Source organism: Perna viridis, chromosome 8, assembly GCF_037379345.1.
Source record: "Perna viridis isolate PV_CMFRI_1.1 ecotype Kerala chromosome 8, ASM3737934v1, whole genome shotgun sequence".
Lineage (NCBI taxonomy): Eukaryota > Metazoa > Mollusca > Bivalvia > Mytilida > Mytilidae > Perna > Perna viridis.
The window spans coordinates 36,955,490-36,973,566 of NC_142452.1; the positions used below are offsets into that span (position 1 = coordinate 36,955,490).

The following is an 18,077-nucleotide window of genomic DNA, read 5'->3' on the forward strand; positions in this document are numbered from 1 at the left end:
CCTTTTCACTTTTTGTTCTAGTCGTGAACTTATTGGATCATTTTTCTGCATTTTTTTTTCACATGACTTTTACAGTATTCTCTTATCACCTAAAGCTAGGGACAGATTAATGGTGGCAATACATTGTACTTTTTGACAGATTCTATTTTATCCTTAAGCCAAAACATTTTTAATTTATTAATTGAATTTTGTAAATGGTGGATGGTTTATAATATATAAAATGCCATTGCTAACCTGATTAATATGCATCTAATGACTCAAAAATCATAATGTGAGTTAAATAATTCAAGTTGGTACATGTATGTTAGTTTTGTAACCATTATGAAATACTTTTTGATTTACAAACACAAATTCCTTTTAAATCTTGATTTGATGAGAATACTTTGACCTACAATGTACATTTTGTACAAATGCTTCAATATCATTGACTAAATCAAGTTTATTTCAAGTGTCCCTTGAACTTCAAGATATTATGTCATTCTGATGCCAGTATGGCAGTCATCAAGGTCATTATAAAATACCGTATGATTGACAGACATGTCTGACAAAAATTCAGTCGATCAGGCAGAAATTTTGGAAGTTTTTGACTGCTTTAAAGGAGAAAAAGGTTTCATTTGGGTATCAGTCGGAACTTTTTCGTAAAATGACTAATATGGTCCCACTTTCTGAAGAAAAACTTTTTTTGCCATTACATGTAAATGTTTTAAAAATTTTCATGGGATCAGGTTCATTGTGCTGTTTACTTAATGCCTAAACTTTCCTTCATTTTTTATGTACATGTATGTACAACATGGACATACATGTATACATGCATATTGTACTTTCTGTTGTTGGTTTCATTTTTCTGTCTATGTTTTAATTAATTTTTATATATACATTTGTATATGTACACACACACGCACACATATGTATGTACTTACTTTCCTTTCCCTAAATGAGGTACATGTAAACTATACATACAAAATGCACATCTGTACATACAGTATGCACAGAGCTCTTGAATTGTGAAAAAAAAATTATTTAAGTTTCATCAATGAAAACCTGTGCCAACCATGTTGTTTCATAAAAAATGTATTATCATGCCACTGTTTCTTAATCCAATTGCACTTCTGAACATCCTTATCTGCACAGTTTTTGAAATATGCATATTATTACAGGTCCACACCAAATTTTTGCACTAGATTTCATGAAAAAAATTCAGTACAGTGTTCTAGGGGTCCTATTTCCCGTTACTCGGGGCAAGTGAAATTTGGGTCAGGGAAAGTCAGGTACTTTCCCGTGGCAAGTTGAATAATTTACATGCTGTAAAGATTTGTTTTGTTAGGAAAGCAGTCATTGACTGTGGGAAGGTTGATCTTATATGGATTTTTCCCGAGGAAACCTCAATTTTGGAAAATTCCTAGAACACTGCAGTATATAAAATTTGTTGAAGTAGTGTTGTAACCGAAAATACAATTTACAAACTGTAGCATGATGATACATGTACCATGACCAGATGACATGTACATGTAGGTACATATCTAATGGGAGGGGTTCTACATCAGTAGGACTTGGAAATTAATGATCTGGCTGTATTTCTACATGTACATGTACATTAATATTTTGTACTGTGTACTGTGTATGGGATGTCATCTCATTTGAGAGGTGGCCATTTTCAGTAGCTCTGTTCATGCATGTACATGTATGTTTTGTATATAATACAAATCTTTATCAGACATTTCATAGAAATCAGTAGTTTTCAATCACCTCAACCAACCAGAAAATTGAACATTTTTGTAAAAGCATTTTAGAAAATTGAACTTTATATTGCTTTATATGACAAACATTTTCTCTGATTTTGAAATTATGGGCTATTTTCTAAATGTTGTGTTTTGTGTTTTTCTTTTGAGAATTGATGTTGAATATACAAACTATACATATATTTAGGATAATTATTGTAGTTTCGATATATTTAGTGTCTTCATGTTCAGGTGCCCAAGCAGCAGCCTATGCCAACAAGACACCCAGTCCTGCAGGAGCAGGCTTTGATCATCAATCAGCTGGAGCTGCCAGTCAACCAAGTAATGTGGACCAATTGCAGGCATGGGCCTCACAGACAGTCCAAAAGTAAGATTTACAGTACATCTCATTCATGTAGGTAGAGTTTGCAAAATTTATCTGACCTGACAAGTAACATTGGGACCAGTCCTGCTTCCTGAGGATTAGTGCAGTGCCCATGTCTATCAGAATTAAGATTTCTGTAACATTGCTGTAATATAATGGACTTACAAAATATTTTCTGCTTAGATGGAAATTTTATTACATGGTTGAAGTCAAATTATTGTAGGTTTTGATCATTTCCCATGCTTTTGCATTTGAAAAAGAAGTTATTAGACAAAAAAAAAGAAAGTCATGTTTCCTGCTTCCTGACCAACCCTACTATTTTGCTGTCAAACCTGAAGTTTTTCTCTGAATCGTTAAAAAATCTAATTTTCCAAACATCAATTTTCCTGATTTTTTTTTATGACAAAAAAAGTTTTTTTAGACCTCGATTGTGGTAGAATTTTGTAAAGCAAAATGTTGATATTTTGCTCTTGATCAGTCAATTTATTTACCTTGATGCAGTAGGACGCTACCCCTACTGGTGCACCTGGTTTATGCTCCCAGTTTTTAGTGGAGTCCGCATTGCTCATTTACTTTTGTTGCATTGTATGTACTGTTTTGGTTATTTTAAGTTCTTTGATGAGATTGTTTGTTTTCCATATCTGGTCTTTGTTCCTGGATTACATTCGCTAGAATCTTGGCTTCCTTGATTACTCTTTCCTACTAAAATGTGAAGGAAAGAAACTTTTATTCACACTGAAACATCATGTAGAGATCTGTAGCTACATAAATTTTATTTTCAAAACATGATAAAATTGCCACAGGATGTATGAAATGGCTGATAAAAAAGTTCATGCTGTTGGCTATTTGTCCAAGACCGACACTTTCATCAAGGGTCAAATAATCAGGATGTATTCAAACACATCTTGAAGATCTTTCCATGCGAAAAGCTGGGAAATAGTAAAGTACAAAAATGTATATTTATAACTAACGGCGCATATTTTGTGTTCCTGTATTTTATTTTGACGGAGGAACAGAACATAAGAACTTATCCTCGTTGGGCCAAGATTCTTGGTAATTTAATAAAATTAAAGTCTTAATCAAAAGGTCTGAAATTTTGATTTAAGGGCAGCAGTTATGAAAAATTATAAAAGCAATATTTATATTTCTATATATCTCTAAAGTTACGTGTTTATGAATGACAGTGTAGAAAATTAAATACTTTCGTGTATTATTAGTCATTCTTCTTATTGTCTACGCAAATAAGGCACGTTGTTTGTCCATTGATAATTGTTGCCGTGTCAACGAAATGTTAATTAACCTCATACCATGCTAAAAAAAAAGGGACACACCTATTGATGAAACATGAAAAGCTATTGATTGGACGACGATATTACAAAGGCCGTTATCAAATTTGCATAAGAAATTGATGAACTTGAAGCATTTTTGTTGTTGCTGATTTAAGTAGCGCTCCAGCTAAGAATCATGCAAAATGTGATTCATGGGTGAAATTCCTACATATTTTTATTTTTGATATTTTGTTTGAATTGCCATATTAAACAGAAATAAACATTTGGTTTTTCATTAAACCTGTGTTCTTTGGAGATAAAAATTATACAGAATGCACTGTAGATTTCAAAATTAAGGGAGATAACTCTGTAAATGACACTCAAATACAAGAGAATCTGTTACATTTTCAATGATGATTATCTCCTAAGAGCAGAGAGATTTGAATGAATAATTGTGCATTTCATCATATAGACCTATAAAGCAACTTAATATCAAAAATAAAAATATGTAGCCTTTTTTGTAGCCTTTTTTGAGGTGTATCATTTTTTGCATAATTGGCATGATTCTTACAAAGACTGCTACTTAAAATCGAAAGTATATAAAAACCACTGTAAGAATTATTAGGTAAGAAACCTGTCAGTAAAATAAATAGTTCGCAAATACTCAATTTTCTTTTATTGTAATATGTAATTGTTTTATATAATAACAGAACTAATTGTAGTCAAAATTGTTGAACTAAGTGAAGGGAAAAAAATGGAAGAAATAATTCGTTCAACTGTCTTTCATGCGCCAAATCTTAAAGAACTAACTGCATATTCAACTTAAGAAGGGAAATTTTCACCCATCACTATATTTTGCTACATGTGCTCGGATGATATGTGGTTAAATCCATTGCCATTTTAAAACTCATTGACTACGTGGTTCAGTATTTCTGGATCATATATTATCTTCCCACTTTAAAATTTTCTTGAAATGGTACGATACTGAAATTGGTTAATTATAGACCGTAAGTTAAAGTTGCACACATTTGCTTCAAACCCATTCTTTCACTAAGAAAATACAACTGCGTTAAATAGGTAGTCATTTAAAGAAGGAGGTCGCAAATACTCGATTTTCTTGAACATCATAATTTACAATTTGTAACATTCTGGTCAGATGTACCATATTACTACATGATACATGTAGCAGCTGGAAATGTTTAAAGCAAGGCCTTATGAATTTCTTTAAAAATTATCTCAACTTTGGTTTCCCATTAGTCCACGTTTACATTTCAATTATACCAAATAATGATAGACTTAAGTACGATGTCGACCTTAAAAAAAAAAAAAACTAAGAGTACAAAACATTTAATTCGTATAAAAACCTAATTATCTTAATTCCTAGGTAAACACCTGTTGGCCTCACAATTTTGGCTTGAGGCCAATTATACGTGAAAGAATATTGATTCACACGGTCAAGGTAATGATTGACACATTGTTCTTTTATTTGTCAACTGTTTGAACATTGTAATAAAATTGTCGATCATGGATTAAATCCAACCAACAGGTTATCACACATCCACTGGATTCCGTTGGCGTGGACACTATTCTTGTCCACCAGACACGGTGGGTACGTGGATGTCTGTCCACCAGGGGCATTAAGGGTGGGCAAAGCATGGACAACTTGATTTGTCTACGGTGAGGGAGTGGAATCGTCAAAATAGTCGTTAGCTCTAGTGTATGTGATATAGTTCTACATATGTGATAAAGGTCTAGGGGTGTGATATATGGTATGCGATAAAGGTCTAGGGGTGTGATATAAGGTATGCGATATAGGGTTTAAACAAACACTTATAATGAATTTACAAAAAAGTTATATTTTAATCTGAACCTATGATATATTTATATTTTCTTTTCTGTAGTGAGAACCAAAAATTCAAATTAGAAGAAAGATCATCTTGTGCATTCAGCAGTTCACAGGACAACAAAAAATCAACGCCTCCCCCTCTTATCCAGCCAAGCAAATCTCAATCTCCCATTGAAACGTCAAATCCACCCTCATCGTCTCCAGCTCAGGCAATGCCCATTCATCCTCCTTCTACAGGGAAGTCTATGCCACAGTCCAAAGAAGAAGACCCAAATGAAGATTGGTGTGCCGTCTGTCAGAATGGTGGAGATTTATTGTGTTGTGATAAATGTCCTAAAGTTTACCATCTGAAATGCCATGTTCCTGAACTTAGTCAGTTCCCATGGTAAGTTTAACTGTAAATAACAATTTTTTTATTACAAGGTTAAAATCTTTCTTGGTGCATTTTTAGGGTTTTTTTTGTGTTTTAATGGTGCATGTACAAATGCAGCTTAGAAATTAACGCTGACATACATTTGTATTTGAAATCAAAAGTATAGACTCTGACTAAATTATGGAAAAGTAGATTTTTGCATCAAAAATTCAAAATATGCTTACTGTAATTTTTGAGGTGATACACTTGTCACCTCTGAATCAAGATTATTTTTGGGCATAGGAGATAACCTTTTCTTCTGAAAATGGGCATTTTTTATTTAGGATGACCATCTAAGACATAGACAGACATTCTCATCTTTATTCATTGTACATGTATAATTCAATAAAAACCAACAGCTTTTCGATGTCACAGGTCATTTGCAACTTGACATCACAATGGGAGATAAGATGGATGTATTATCCATGACTATAGATAGATTGCCTTAAACTACAGCATTTTACTGATAAAATAGACACTTTAACTTATAAATCTAAAAAAAGTCCTAGATTTCTTACCCTCAATAGAGAAATGATCTTTTCACTCATTCTGCTGTACTTCTCTCTTGCAAAAGAGAGAATATATCATCTTTCAGGTTAGAAATTCCAGATCTTTAAATCTCTCTCATGTGTGAGATAAAACAGTGAATTTTAGTGATGTCACATTATGCTTTATGGGATGATAATCAAAGGAGCAGTGGCAAGCAAGGAATTCTGATTTGGGATATTTGTCATAAAACTTATTTTGAAAGTAAGAACCACCAGATTTTGTAGATTTCAAATGGAAAGTCCACCTGATGTAAATCAAATGTCCTCATTAGCAATTAATTGTAGTGTAATGAAGGTCTCGTGTTTATGAGATAAATGTGTAAAAAAGTCTTGGGTCAGAAATTTAGGACCTACACCAATTTGATCCCCTGCTACTTTTTTGTATAAACTGGTAATATAGACTATATGCATATTGACAATTAAAACAGTATATATATATGGCTTAGTTTCACAGTCTTTCTGAAGGTACGTTGGACCATCAGATATCACTGGTAAAAATGTGAAAGGACCGGTAAAAAAATCTGGAACGCCAGACCAGAAATGACTTCAAGTGTGGAAAATTTCCGATACAAGTCATTCTTGATTCAGGTCAAAATGGACAGTAAAACTTGGTTTGGTCCTGAAAATAGTATGTCATCACACGACTGAATGTCCTAGAAAAAAAAATGAACCTTTTGAAAGACTGGTATCTTGTCATTTTTTTGTGGAGTATGTTTTCTGATTTACGCCTAATTAGTTTATTGTTTATATTTCTGTTCATATACTGTTGTCTTTATGTTGCAATTATAATATTTTTTTTAATCAAGTTTAATTATGGTGTTGGTGTGGTGCAATTTCAATGAGCATACTCAAATGCTGCATTCAAACACAGCACTTGTAATTATATTTGTAGCAAGATAAAAATGATGAATGACTTGTATTCCAGTGGGGAGTGGCAGTGTACACTCTGTCGAGGAGAGGAGGAGATTGTACTGAAGGAAAGGGAAAGCAAAGAAGTTGGCTACATACCTGGAACTAAGAGAAAGGCGCCAACTGGTCTGACAGATCACGAGAAAAAGGTATTGTAGAGATCTGCATCTTAAGAAAAGCTTTAATTCTTAGATACTGTGGTCCTTTTCACAAATAATAGCAAGTATAAAATCAGTCGTTAGTTATGACGTCATAGTAGATCATAGTATAATGAGGTTATAACTTACGACTTATTTTACTCTAACAATTTTTGTGAAAAGGACTGCTAGTCTTTCCAGATGTCATACATTTAAAGAAAAAAAAACAATTTGAAAAGCTTTTGATAAAACTGACTTTGATTTATCACATAGACGAGAACTGTGTATCACTTTAAAGTAAAATCAATAAGAACAAATCTTAGTATCAGGGTAAAAATTTAGGCTTAAGCAGATATTTTATTATTTTTTTTCCAGTACATTTGTATACAAGTACATGTATGTGCAAAAAAAAAGAAAATCTCTCCATATCAATTTTAGTACTTTTTGAACCAATTTAAACTAAACATCTGCTTTAACCGGGGAACCATCCTTGTTTAAGTCTAACTAACTGCATTTTATATCAGTCCAAAAGCTGAGACAATTTTCACTGTATACATGTATGTATGTAACACCAATATGTAAGCACCCATTCTGTATTTTCTACAGAGTTTGACTGTAAATTACGCATTATGGATTGTGAATATCTACATAGTACTAAATAGTTAAAATTTCAAAAAGTTAAGGATTTTACGGATCATTTCCATAGAATGCTGTTTAAATTACCATTAAATAGTATAAACAGGTCTGCCATTCTTTGACTTTATTCCTTCCTTTTGTTTCCTTGGCCCTTGAAAGTTAAGTAGCACTCCAGCTAAGGATCATGCAAAATGTGATTCATGGGTAAAAAGCCTACATGTTTTTATTTTTGATATTTTGTTTGAAATGTCATAGTAAACAGAAATGAACATGTGGTTTTTCATATAACCCGTGCTCTTAGGATATAAAAAAATATATAGAATGCACTGTAGAGTTCAAAATCAAGGGAGATTACTCTGTAAATGACGCTCAAATACAATAAAATCTACTGGATTTTCATTGTTGATTATCTCCTAAGAGCAGGCAGATTTGAATGAATAATTACACATTATATAGTATGGACCCATAAAACAACTTAATTACAAAAATAAAAATATGTAGCCTTTGTTGGGGTGTATCACATTTTGCAGATTTTGCATGATTCTTACAAAGACAGCTACTTAATTTCTCTTTCTCACATCATTTTTCATGTCAGAGAACACATGAGGGAGTGAGGTGTTTCTTTTTATTTTTTTTATTGTCTCCAAAACAGTGATGAGGGTGGTTTTACTTTATTCAAATACAGAATAAAAATGATGAATTGGATGATTTTTTTTTAATTTTATTTTATTGATAAGGCTATGAATGAGAAATGAGGCACCCTAAAAAGAGACAAGGGAGGGCCTGAGATGCAAATAATTAACTTTGTGAGGCCCTAGTGATACTATTTTACTTGATAGTGATCTGATCTGCAATGAAGTTTGATAAAAGAATGAATAATGTAGTACTTCAATGTTCTAACATGTTTGAAAGATTTAGGTTTCAATGGGAAATGTCAAATGAAAATTAACTTTACCATGAATGAAGTCAAAATTAAAAAATAAATTGTTTTCTGAAATTCAAATTCTCTACTTAAGCATCATGTGATGAAAAAGTGGGATCATAGAGTATGTAAAACCCTGAATATATGACTTCAAATATAGTACTTGGACAAACATTTCACAGTTAGTCATACATGTACATGAATATTCTGTCAATATCAATTTTCCTTCTAATTATTTCCCTTCATTTTTCAGACTTGTGAAAGAATATTGTTAGAGTTGTATATTCATGAGAAGAGCACTGTCTTTCATGAGCCTGTCAGTAAAGCAGTAAGTATATAGTTTAAAAAGTATGTCCACTCACAGTGAATTACTTGGTTTTGCACACTAAAAGGGGAGAGGTGCTAGCTTTCTATTTTTTTCATTTATTTTATTTATAGATTCTCCTTCTTGAAGAAGTGATTTAAATAATTTTACAATGGAGGTGGTATAATTAAAATTTTCAACATGCAAGGTTTAGTGAGCATGTTAAAATTTCAATTTTTCCAAAGAGAGTAGAGATATAATTAAATCAAGGAGGATATGCTGCAGGAGAATCAGTTTCTTCTATGAAATTTGTAAAAAGTAAGAAAAAAGTTAAGTAGGGGGGGGGGGAGGGGGGTGGGGGGGAATTTGGTAGAAATTTAATCACTGTCAAGTAGTTAAAAAAGTCATGTGCATTTGTAATCATCAGCTGAAAATGAAAGAGAAAAGGTTACACAATTTACATTGATATAAAAACATATTTTTTTTTTAAGTTGACTGTTCAGCAGGATGCATTTAAAAGGAGAATTTGTTCTTTGTATTATCAGAACATTTAGATCTTGTTCAATTCTTTATTATGAATATGATACCCCCTGCAAAGCATTAGGTTTATAGTGATCGTGCTGTCTGTTTGTTTTTTTTTCCTTTGTTAGGGATGAAATGATACTCTGAGGTACTGAAAAACGATGGCTTTTCTTTTTTCATTTTTGGTACACATACAACTTGGCTGCATTTCCAATTTGGTACATGCTTGGGACCAGAAGTTTTTAATTTTTCAATTGGAAGTTAATATTAAGTTCATAAACAGAATGGTGGTGTCGGATGGAAGTTCTTTATTTGAAATAAATAAATTTTTAAGTTTCAATATGTAGGTAGTCTTCTCCAGAGAAATCTACAAAAAAAGCCTGAAATAATTCATTGAAAATCCATAAGTATAGTTAAAATCACAAAATGTAAAACTGTATCATATAGTATGAAAAGTAATAGGATCCTTTTGAAATAAACCGATATGAATCATATTGTGAGGTTACGTTTCAGCCCTACCTTTCATCCTTTGTTCATCTGTTGACAATTGTAATCTGCAGATATGTGAAACAACTGAATAAAATTTACAAAAATGTTCACAAATTCTTTATCACCAAAACTCATTGTACACCTCCTATTTTGTTTTTCCAGGGGTTTTCAGGGGGAGGGGAGCAGGGGTTATCTTATATTTTGATTTTCTCACAGTTTTTCTAGTTTAGATTTTTATGCCTTAGGATTCAGGCAGGCAGCCAAACAGGCCTTAAAAAGAGTATGTGTGTTTAGATTTTTTATCCATCGAAAAACATGGCCACCGTTACTAAAAATAGAACACATGTTATGCCATGTTGTTGTTGTTGTCCTTTTTCAACATTGTTTTGCTATTTTTAATGTTATTTCCAGGGGCTGCTCTGGCTTCCAAAATTCTGTCGCCAGAAAAATCGCCAGCTGCCATTTTTTGTTGCCAATTTTCAGAAATTAGAGCCAAAGGGTGCCAAAAATATGATAGTATTAAGTCTACTGATGAATTATCTTTTCCAATTCATCAAAATAACTTCTCAATATTCATAACATACATGCATGTATCAAGATTCACTCTTGATGCATGTATAAAGCAGATTTTTAGCTTAAGTCTATCACTTTCATATGCATAAAATAATAAAGTATTACTCCAGAAACAGGTATTTTATTTCTGTCAAGGACTTTATATAACTATTCTCATATAGTCCCTGATTTTATAACATGTTCACCTTTGTCCTTTATGGTCTAATTTATCTTACAATATAATTTGATTTTTTTTTATTTTTAACAAACTTGATTCTTTTTTTCCAATGATAAAATTTCTAGCAAACTGCATTTTGTACCATGGACCATTAATTGTGTCCCTTTTTAATTATTTTGATATCTGAGTTAGATTTTGGGAATCCCCATTCTATTTGTTTACAGATTTTCCCGCCAAAAAAGTCACATGGCATAAGTGTCAACAAATGTCATCCATTTTCCTTTATCAGTTCTTTCATTTCGAAGTATTTAGACACTTCCTGATGGGATAATCATTGTTAATTGGATTTTACTTATTCTGTTATTAGGTAAGTCTGTTTCTGAATGTATCACGGGGCTGTGAAGCTTGTACATATATGTAGCCATGTGTACATGGCCATAATTGTGTTTACCTTTGACCAGATGATGAGTTTTGATTGGCTCAATAATACATCTCCCATGAGGATATTGTCAGTCACAGTCGCCTGGTCTGATTATCTTTAATTGCCTTCAGACGTAAATTGGTCGTGGTCAATTAACTCTAACCAGGTGTCAACACAATTGTTTAATTATAGAGAATATCCGTTGCTGTTAAACTTCTTGTCAATTTTAATATACAAAACCTAGGCGCCAAGAAAATCGCCAACTGGTTATATTTGTCGCCAGATAAAATAAAAAATTGCGAATTGAGACATATATCTCCAAAACCGTTTAGGTTTAGCCAATTCTGACTGGGGTTAAAGTGTTCTGCATGATGAGATCTATCTGATCTAATTTTCATATTAATCTTTTAAGCCATGTTGGAGTTATTGCCCTTTTGCAATGTTTTGTTTTGCTATTTTTAATGTTATTTCTTTCAAAAATCTTCTCCTCTGACACTACTAGTCAGATTGGAACTTGATATGAATGATCCTTGGGTTGTCTGTCACAAATATGATGTATAGATTTTTGATCTGTTGAAAACATTGCTGCTGTTACTAAAAATAGAACATAGGGGTCAGATAGTAGTTGTTTGCACATTTCATCTCCAAAAATGTTTGGTTTAGCCAAATTCTTTCAGTTGCTGAAATGTTCCTTAAAATAAGTCCTACTTGAGTCAGAATTGTTAGACAACTTCTTAGTTTAATTTATTGCCATTGAAAGACAAAATTTAACAGGTGAGTAAATCAGGCTCCAGGGAGTCTCTTGTTTGTTAAAAAAAATCTTATGACAACAATATGACATTGTAAAATTGTATTTCAGGTACCTAACTACTATAAGATCATTACAAATCCTATAGATTTCTCAAAGATTAGAGCTAAACTTCAGAGAGTGAACTTTGATCATTACCGGACGGTAGAGGACTTTATTGCAGATGTCAAGCTTGTGTTCAAGAACTGTGCAATATATAACGCTGTAAGTTTAATTAAGTGACAGTTCCTTTAAGAGTCAGGCAGTAGTAGAGTAGGTGAAACATGGTATGAAAAAAGCCATCATTTTGTTAGTGTAATTTGACTATTTGCACCATCAGAATCAAGGGAAACAAGATTTTCTATATCATGCTGACCACTGAGTCACAATTCCATTGAAATGCACTGAAAATGAACATTTCAAGGGTGGATAACTCTGTCAAAAACCACATTTTTCTAATATTCTATTGAAAAGTATCTGAGCAAATCCAATTATGCTGAGGTCAAATAATGTTTTTTTTTCAAATAAAGAAAGCATCCTTGAGTGATTTTTTATTGTCAGATCAGTGGGTTTTGTCATGTATGTTTCTGATTTTTCCCATTTTGCCTGATTCTTACAAACACTTATACTGAAGCGTAATAGTTAAATTACTGGTCAAAAGGAATAGTCAAAAGAAAAGAATTCCATATAACAGGTGCCAATCAAGGCAGAACCTGAAAGTTTGAAATCACTGCAATTGTCCATCTTCGTACTGATGGAAATGGTTAGGAATAAACTCAGGATTTACAACTTGCTTTGCCTTCAGCTTCCATACAGTTGATCAGTTGTTCCTGTATAATGCAATACAAACAGGCAGCACAAAATTGCCATCAGGCAAAGTCTGTGAAATCAGTTGAAACATTACAGAAGATATATTGATGATATGAGTCTCCATCTTGTATAAATCTTCATAATTTTTTTGTAAAAAATATTGGAAACATTTTTTGTTTTATCTATTATGGTGTTAAATAATGCTTTGGTTTGTGTTTTAACAGTAAACAAATTGGTTGAAATTTTGAGATTTTTAAGATTTCTCTATTTTGTTTCGTTCTTTGGTCTACTAATTATCGATGAGTATCCTGGCATTAGAATTGTTTGCCATTTTTATAACTGATTTGAAAATTTTTCTTAATGCATCGTAAAATTTCTAGCCCTTGCATTAACTTTGGAATAGTAGTGATTCATAACAAAGATAACATTTCTCCTCGGATTTGTTTGTTGGGGGTATGTTCAGTAATGATCAACATCATCCTTCCCGTAATAAAGTTTTTTAGTTCAATTTAAAAATTAAATTGTTCACTGTGTAAACATATTAAAGAGTACTTCTTTTAAATGAAGTTCATACCTGTATTGCATGGGAAGAGAAGATGAAAATTATATTTAAACAAATTCAACTGATATTTTTTGTATTTTTATTACTTTTTCATAGCTGGAAATAAATAAAAAAGAAAAAAGAACAATGTTTAAATTATCTTAAAGTACAGCCTGTATATTTACTTTGAACTGGACATGTGAAATGCTAAGCAAAGTCTCACATTTTAATCCATCCTGAGGAATCATACACATCCAGGCTATATTTTTGACAGTACTATATCGATATGTATTGAAAACGCTCACTTAAATCTCCCAACTTCTATACAAACTCTTACAAAACTTAAAACATGTTAAAAGGGGAATGTGAATTATTTTTACAGAGTTTAGAAATGATTTTAACCTCATTAAAGATATGGCCTTTATTATGTAGGTTGTAATTTTCACAAATCAGTAGACCTGAAACCAGTGTTAATGAATGTATCCCTTTGAAAATTTGAATGATCATCTCAAAATGATAACCCAGAAAAACATTTTTTACAATATTTACAATTTGAATGTCACAAATATTTTCCCCTCATCACCTCAAAATATTCAAAACCCAGAAAACCATGCATCTTTTGGCAATATTTTAATCTGAATGTTGTCTCATTGACCTTTTCACCAGTAATTTATAGGAGTTTGAATTTGCAGAAAGTAGCCTTCAACATCAATTACATGGTGTCTGTAAGATAAAGAACAACAACAATGTACACATTTGAATATTGTCTCGCAAACATTCAATTTCATCTGTGTTAAAGTGCAAGACTTGTTGAAGAGTGCGCCAGTATGCAGTATTGAGTAAAATAAAAACAATAAAGAGTTAACAATATTATCGAATAACAATCAAATGTAACAATTATGTGTTTTTAAAGTTATAACTAGTTACTTTTGAACATTAAAATTAACTGTCGAATTGTTAATTGTTATGCCAGATGGAAATCCACCAAAATTACATGGCTGTGTGTTTGTAAAGTTTTGAAAGTTATTTTGAATTGGTAACTGATTATTATTTGCCTCGAAATTAGTTATATTATTCAAAGCGTTTACTAGCTCATAATCATCAAATAAAGGAGGCAAACCTTGCCGTTTGTGATTCAGTAGACAAAACGAGCAGAAGTGATAATTTCGGGGTTTTCATTAAGAGAGGGTGAAGTCCGAGCGTTCCGAATAAATATAAAACTTTTGTCCAATCCGGTGACGGAACTAAAAATCCGTGGAAGCTGTGACATTGCCGGTCAATAGTCTAAAAACTATGGACTGCTCAATAGTTAAACACTGAAAAAGGAGAAAAATAGCAATTTTACTGTAGAAAATTTTGTATTGATGTTTTTATACTGAGGTATAATAATATAGAATAAAGGCTTGACTTTTATGACGAATGTATTATCTCATAATAACTGGCAGTTTTTGTCATTTATTCAATTCACAGATGGGTGATAAATACAAGTATGACTTAAAAATTGATTATGTATGCTATTTTGGGATGAGCGAGGATAATTTTTAGGCTTTTTGATAGATCTGGTTAACAATGACTAATATTTGCATGAAAAAAAAATCACAAAAAAAATGTAAACTGTTTTAATTTGACTCATGAGGACTTATATTGTACTAAATGATTTTCTACAGGCAACATCGGAAATTGGTATAGCGGGGAAAACATTAGAGGAAGAGTTTGAAAGACTAGTTCAAAAATATTTACCTTGTTACATGGATTCCTATGATGAAATAGAGCATCGGCAAACCAGCCCTTCCAGTGACACAGATACTTCAAAAGCAAAGAAGTCAAAACATCATGAGCATGACATTCCAGTTACTGTGCATCTACATTAGTTATATCTATTGAGAAATTCAATGTTTTTTTTTTGTTTTTTTTATGTACTTGTAAATTTTGTGCCAATTTGAATATTGTAATTAGTTGTGTGCATTACCAAGAGTACAAACTAATGTATGCAGTAAATCCTGTCTAAATCAAACCCCTTTTGGACTGGAGAATTTGTTTGATTACTGAGGTTCAAATTACATTTAAACTGATTTAAAAGAACTACAAAATCTGTCCGATTTAGACTGGCTCTCAAAAATATCTGAAAGGGGTTCAAATTAGGACCTTCTTTTCCCTTAAAAATATCTGGTACTCCTGGACCTGCTATATTTTTGCTTATTCTTATTTGAGGACCTTTTGCTTTCTTTCAGGGGACCTTTGATTTAAGATGCAGAAAATCCAGGATTTGTCATTCTTTAGAGAAAGTTATAAGTCCTGTGTCAATTATTTAGGGTTCGGTTTAGACTGGTTTCAGTGTGTTTTGTATTCACACATGAAAATTAACTTATTACAAGAGTGTATAAATGAATTATTTTTTAAATTAATGAATAAGTAATAAGGTAATTAGTTGAGTGATCTAAAAATGATTTTGTTTTCTTGTTTTAAGTAGCAGTCTTTCTAAAAATCAGTCAGAAGGTGATTCATGCATGTAAAAAAAAACCCACCGAATTAAGTTTCATTTCTTTTTCAGAAACAGTTACTGATCACATCACAAGTCTCAGTTTTTCATTTAGTTGTTGCGCTTTTGAGATAAAAATTATGTAGATTGTACATGAAATTGACATTTTGCAAGAGTTATCGTTCTTGATTTGGTTTGATTTGGTTGATTTTAGTGGGAGATGAATGTATGGTTTTCTAAAAAGTGCAGATCTGAATGTAGAAATGTTTATTTTTAAGTGAAAGTATAGCATATGTAGCCTAAAAAAAACATTGTTTTGTTTTGTGGGATTTTATTCACCATGAATCACTTCACCATTGGCAATGTCTGAATTTTATGTGGATTGATATTTAATACAAAAAGCAGTTCAGACTCTTCATTCCAATGCCAAATTATTTTTCACAAAAGCATTCAAAATAGACAAAGATTTAGATTCTTGAAGATGCTTAATTGAAACACATTTGTGTGAATATAGGTATTATTTTCTGGATTATATGTGAGTTTTAAACCTTAAAATTGATGCTTGAAAATATGTTTTGTAGAATGTGTATTAAAAATAGGAAGTAGCAATTACTGGATTACCATGAATGAATTTCACTTAATCTCTTTTCTGTCTTCCGCGGAAGTTTTTGTGAAGATAATGGGAAAGATAAATTGTAATGTCATTTGAATAACAAAGACAAAAATATTTTGCCTGTTTTTCTTGTATTTGGTTCAGTTCATATTTCTGTCCAAATATGTGTATTTCATTGTTTAAAATTACTTTTACAGCCTTTTACTTAATCTAATATATATATAGATTCATCACTTAATATATTGCACAGTGTATTTTGTGGCATGGTAAGACACTTTTACCATGTCAAGTCTTTTATTTGTCTTTGCTCTCCCTTGTAGAAAAAAATTTCATAACATTAAAATCATTAAAAAAATAAATATTTGCAAGGTGGCACTGTAAGACACTTTTACCATGTCAAATCATATATCTGTCTGCTCTCCCTCATAGAAAAAAAAATCATAAGATTAAGGAGGTAGACCTAGGGTAAGGGACACAGCTCTTACAAATCATTGAAACGTTTGTATTCACCTTTTTACATCAATCTCATGTAAGCATCAAAGTAACATGGACTGATTTCATGCTGATTCAAAGGAAAGCTTGAAAGGCTTTGGTGAAATTGAATATGATACAAATATATCACTGATTTCAAGAGTGATGTCCCTTACCCTAGGTCTACCTTAAAATCATGAAAAAACTAATTGTAAGAGTTAGTCATGAGAATTGAATTGAAATGTCAGGTGTTAGTTGAGAAGGTTGTTTACACGGTCATTCCATTTTATATGGTTGTTCTCATTAATGATATTCATCTTAAAAAAAAAACAGCATTATTTTTCATAATGATTAATACATATATTTTATCAAATTACTTGTTTGAAGTCATCACTGACATATTTACCTCCATATAATACAAATTTGGTGCAAGATACATTGTTTGTAAAAATATTTCACAATGAGTTAATAATACATTTTCACTCAAATTTTGTACATAGAATGAAAATAAAATATTTTTATTGTGTTTTATTATGTATATTAATTCCTTTAATTTGTGGTGATATCAGGCATTATATGATGGTTTCATGCTGTAATCATTTTTGTTGTAATTATCTGGTGTCACAATGCACTTTGGTTTCCAGACAAGAACTTGTCAGAATATAAGTGTATTGATTTTTTTGTTATTATCCCACAACGTATCATACCACAAAAGAATGGCTTTGGTTGAATTTAGGTGTTGTGGCATGAACCAGTCGGGAGTAAGCGGCAGTTCAATCCTCGTGAAATACTTATTCTATGTCAAATATTTGATTTTGTTGAAAATTAAAACTTTTTCAAGCTTTGATGGTGTGTCAGTGCTTCCTCTGCTGGTTCAGGGCAAGACTTCAGCAGTCATTTCCTACTACACCTTCAAGCTCCACGAAGCGGGAGACATTTTTTTCCTCTTATAACTAACTGCTTGAGACTGACCTTTCGAAATTCTCCATTATATGTTGTATGGTAGAATAATCAAGGAAACCAAGATTTTAGTGATAGTGATACTTGAATATTAGTTGGTACTTCTAGACCCTTGAAGTTCAAGGTCCAAAAATGAATTGCAATAAGAAGTACTTAAGTGTCAGTCTCT

At 31.9% G+C, this 18,077-nt stretch overlaps 1 protein-coding gene across 10 annotated transcripts in view; it reads left to right on the plus strand.

The window, feature by feature from the left end:
• Positions 1-17,474, plus strand: part of LOC148610375 (transcription intermediary factor 1-alpha-like) — a 51,773-nt gene extending 34,299 nt beyond the window's left edge. For 5 of the 10 annotated variants that reach the window (XM_088542920.1, XM_088542919.1, XM_088542911.1 and 2 more), the window contains 6 exons: positions 1,956-2,106; positions 5,273-5,602; positions 7,070-7,235; positions 9,035-9,109; positions 12,107-12,259; positions 15,053-17,474. In XM_088542920.1, coding sequence (XP_088399046.1) covers positions 1,956-2,106; positions 5,273-5,602; positions 7,070-7,235; positions 9,035-9,109; positions 12,107-12,259; positions 15,053-15,256 — 1,079 coding nt within the window. In that variant the 3' untranslated portion in view covers positions 15,257-17,474. The remainder of the gene's footprint in view (positions 1-1,955; positions 2,107-5,272; positions 5,603-7,069; positions 7,236-9,034; positions 9,110-12,106; positions 12,260-15,052) is intronic. The other 5 variants (XM_088542921.1, XM_088542912.1, XM_088542917.1 and 2 more) reach the window with 3 other exon arrangements.
• Positions 17,475-18,077: the final 603 nt, after the last annotated feature.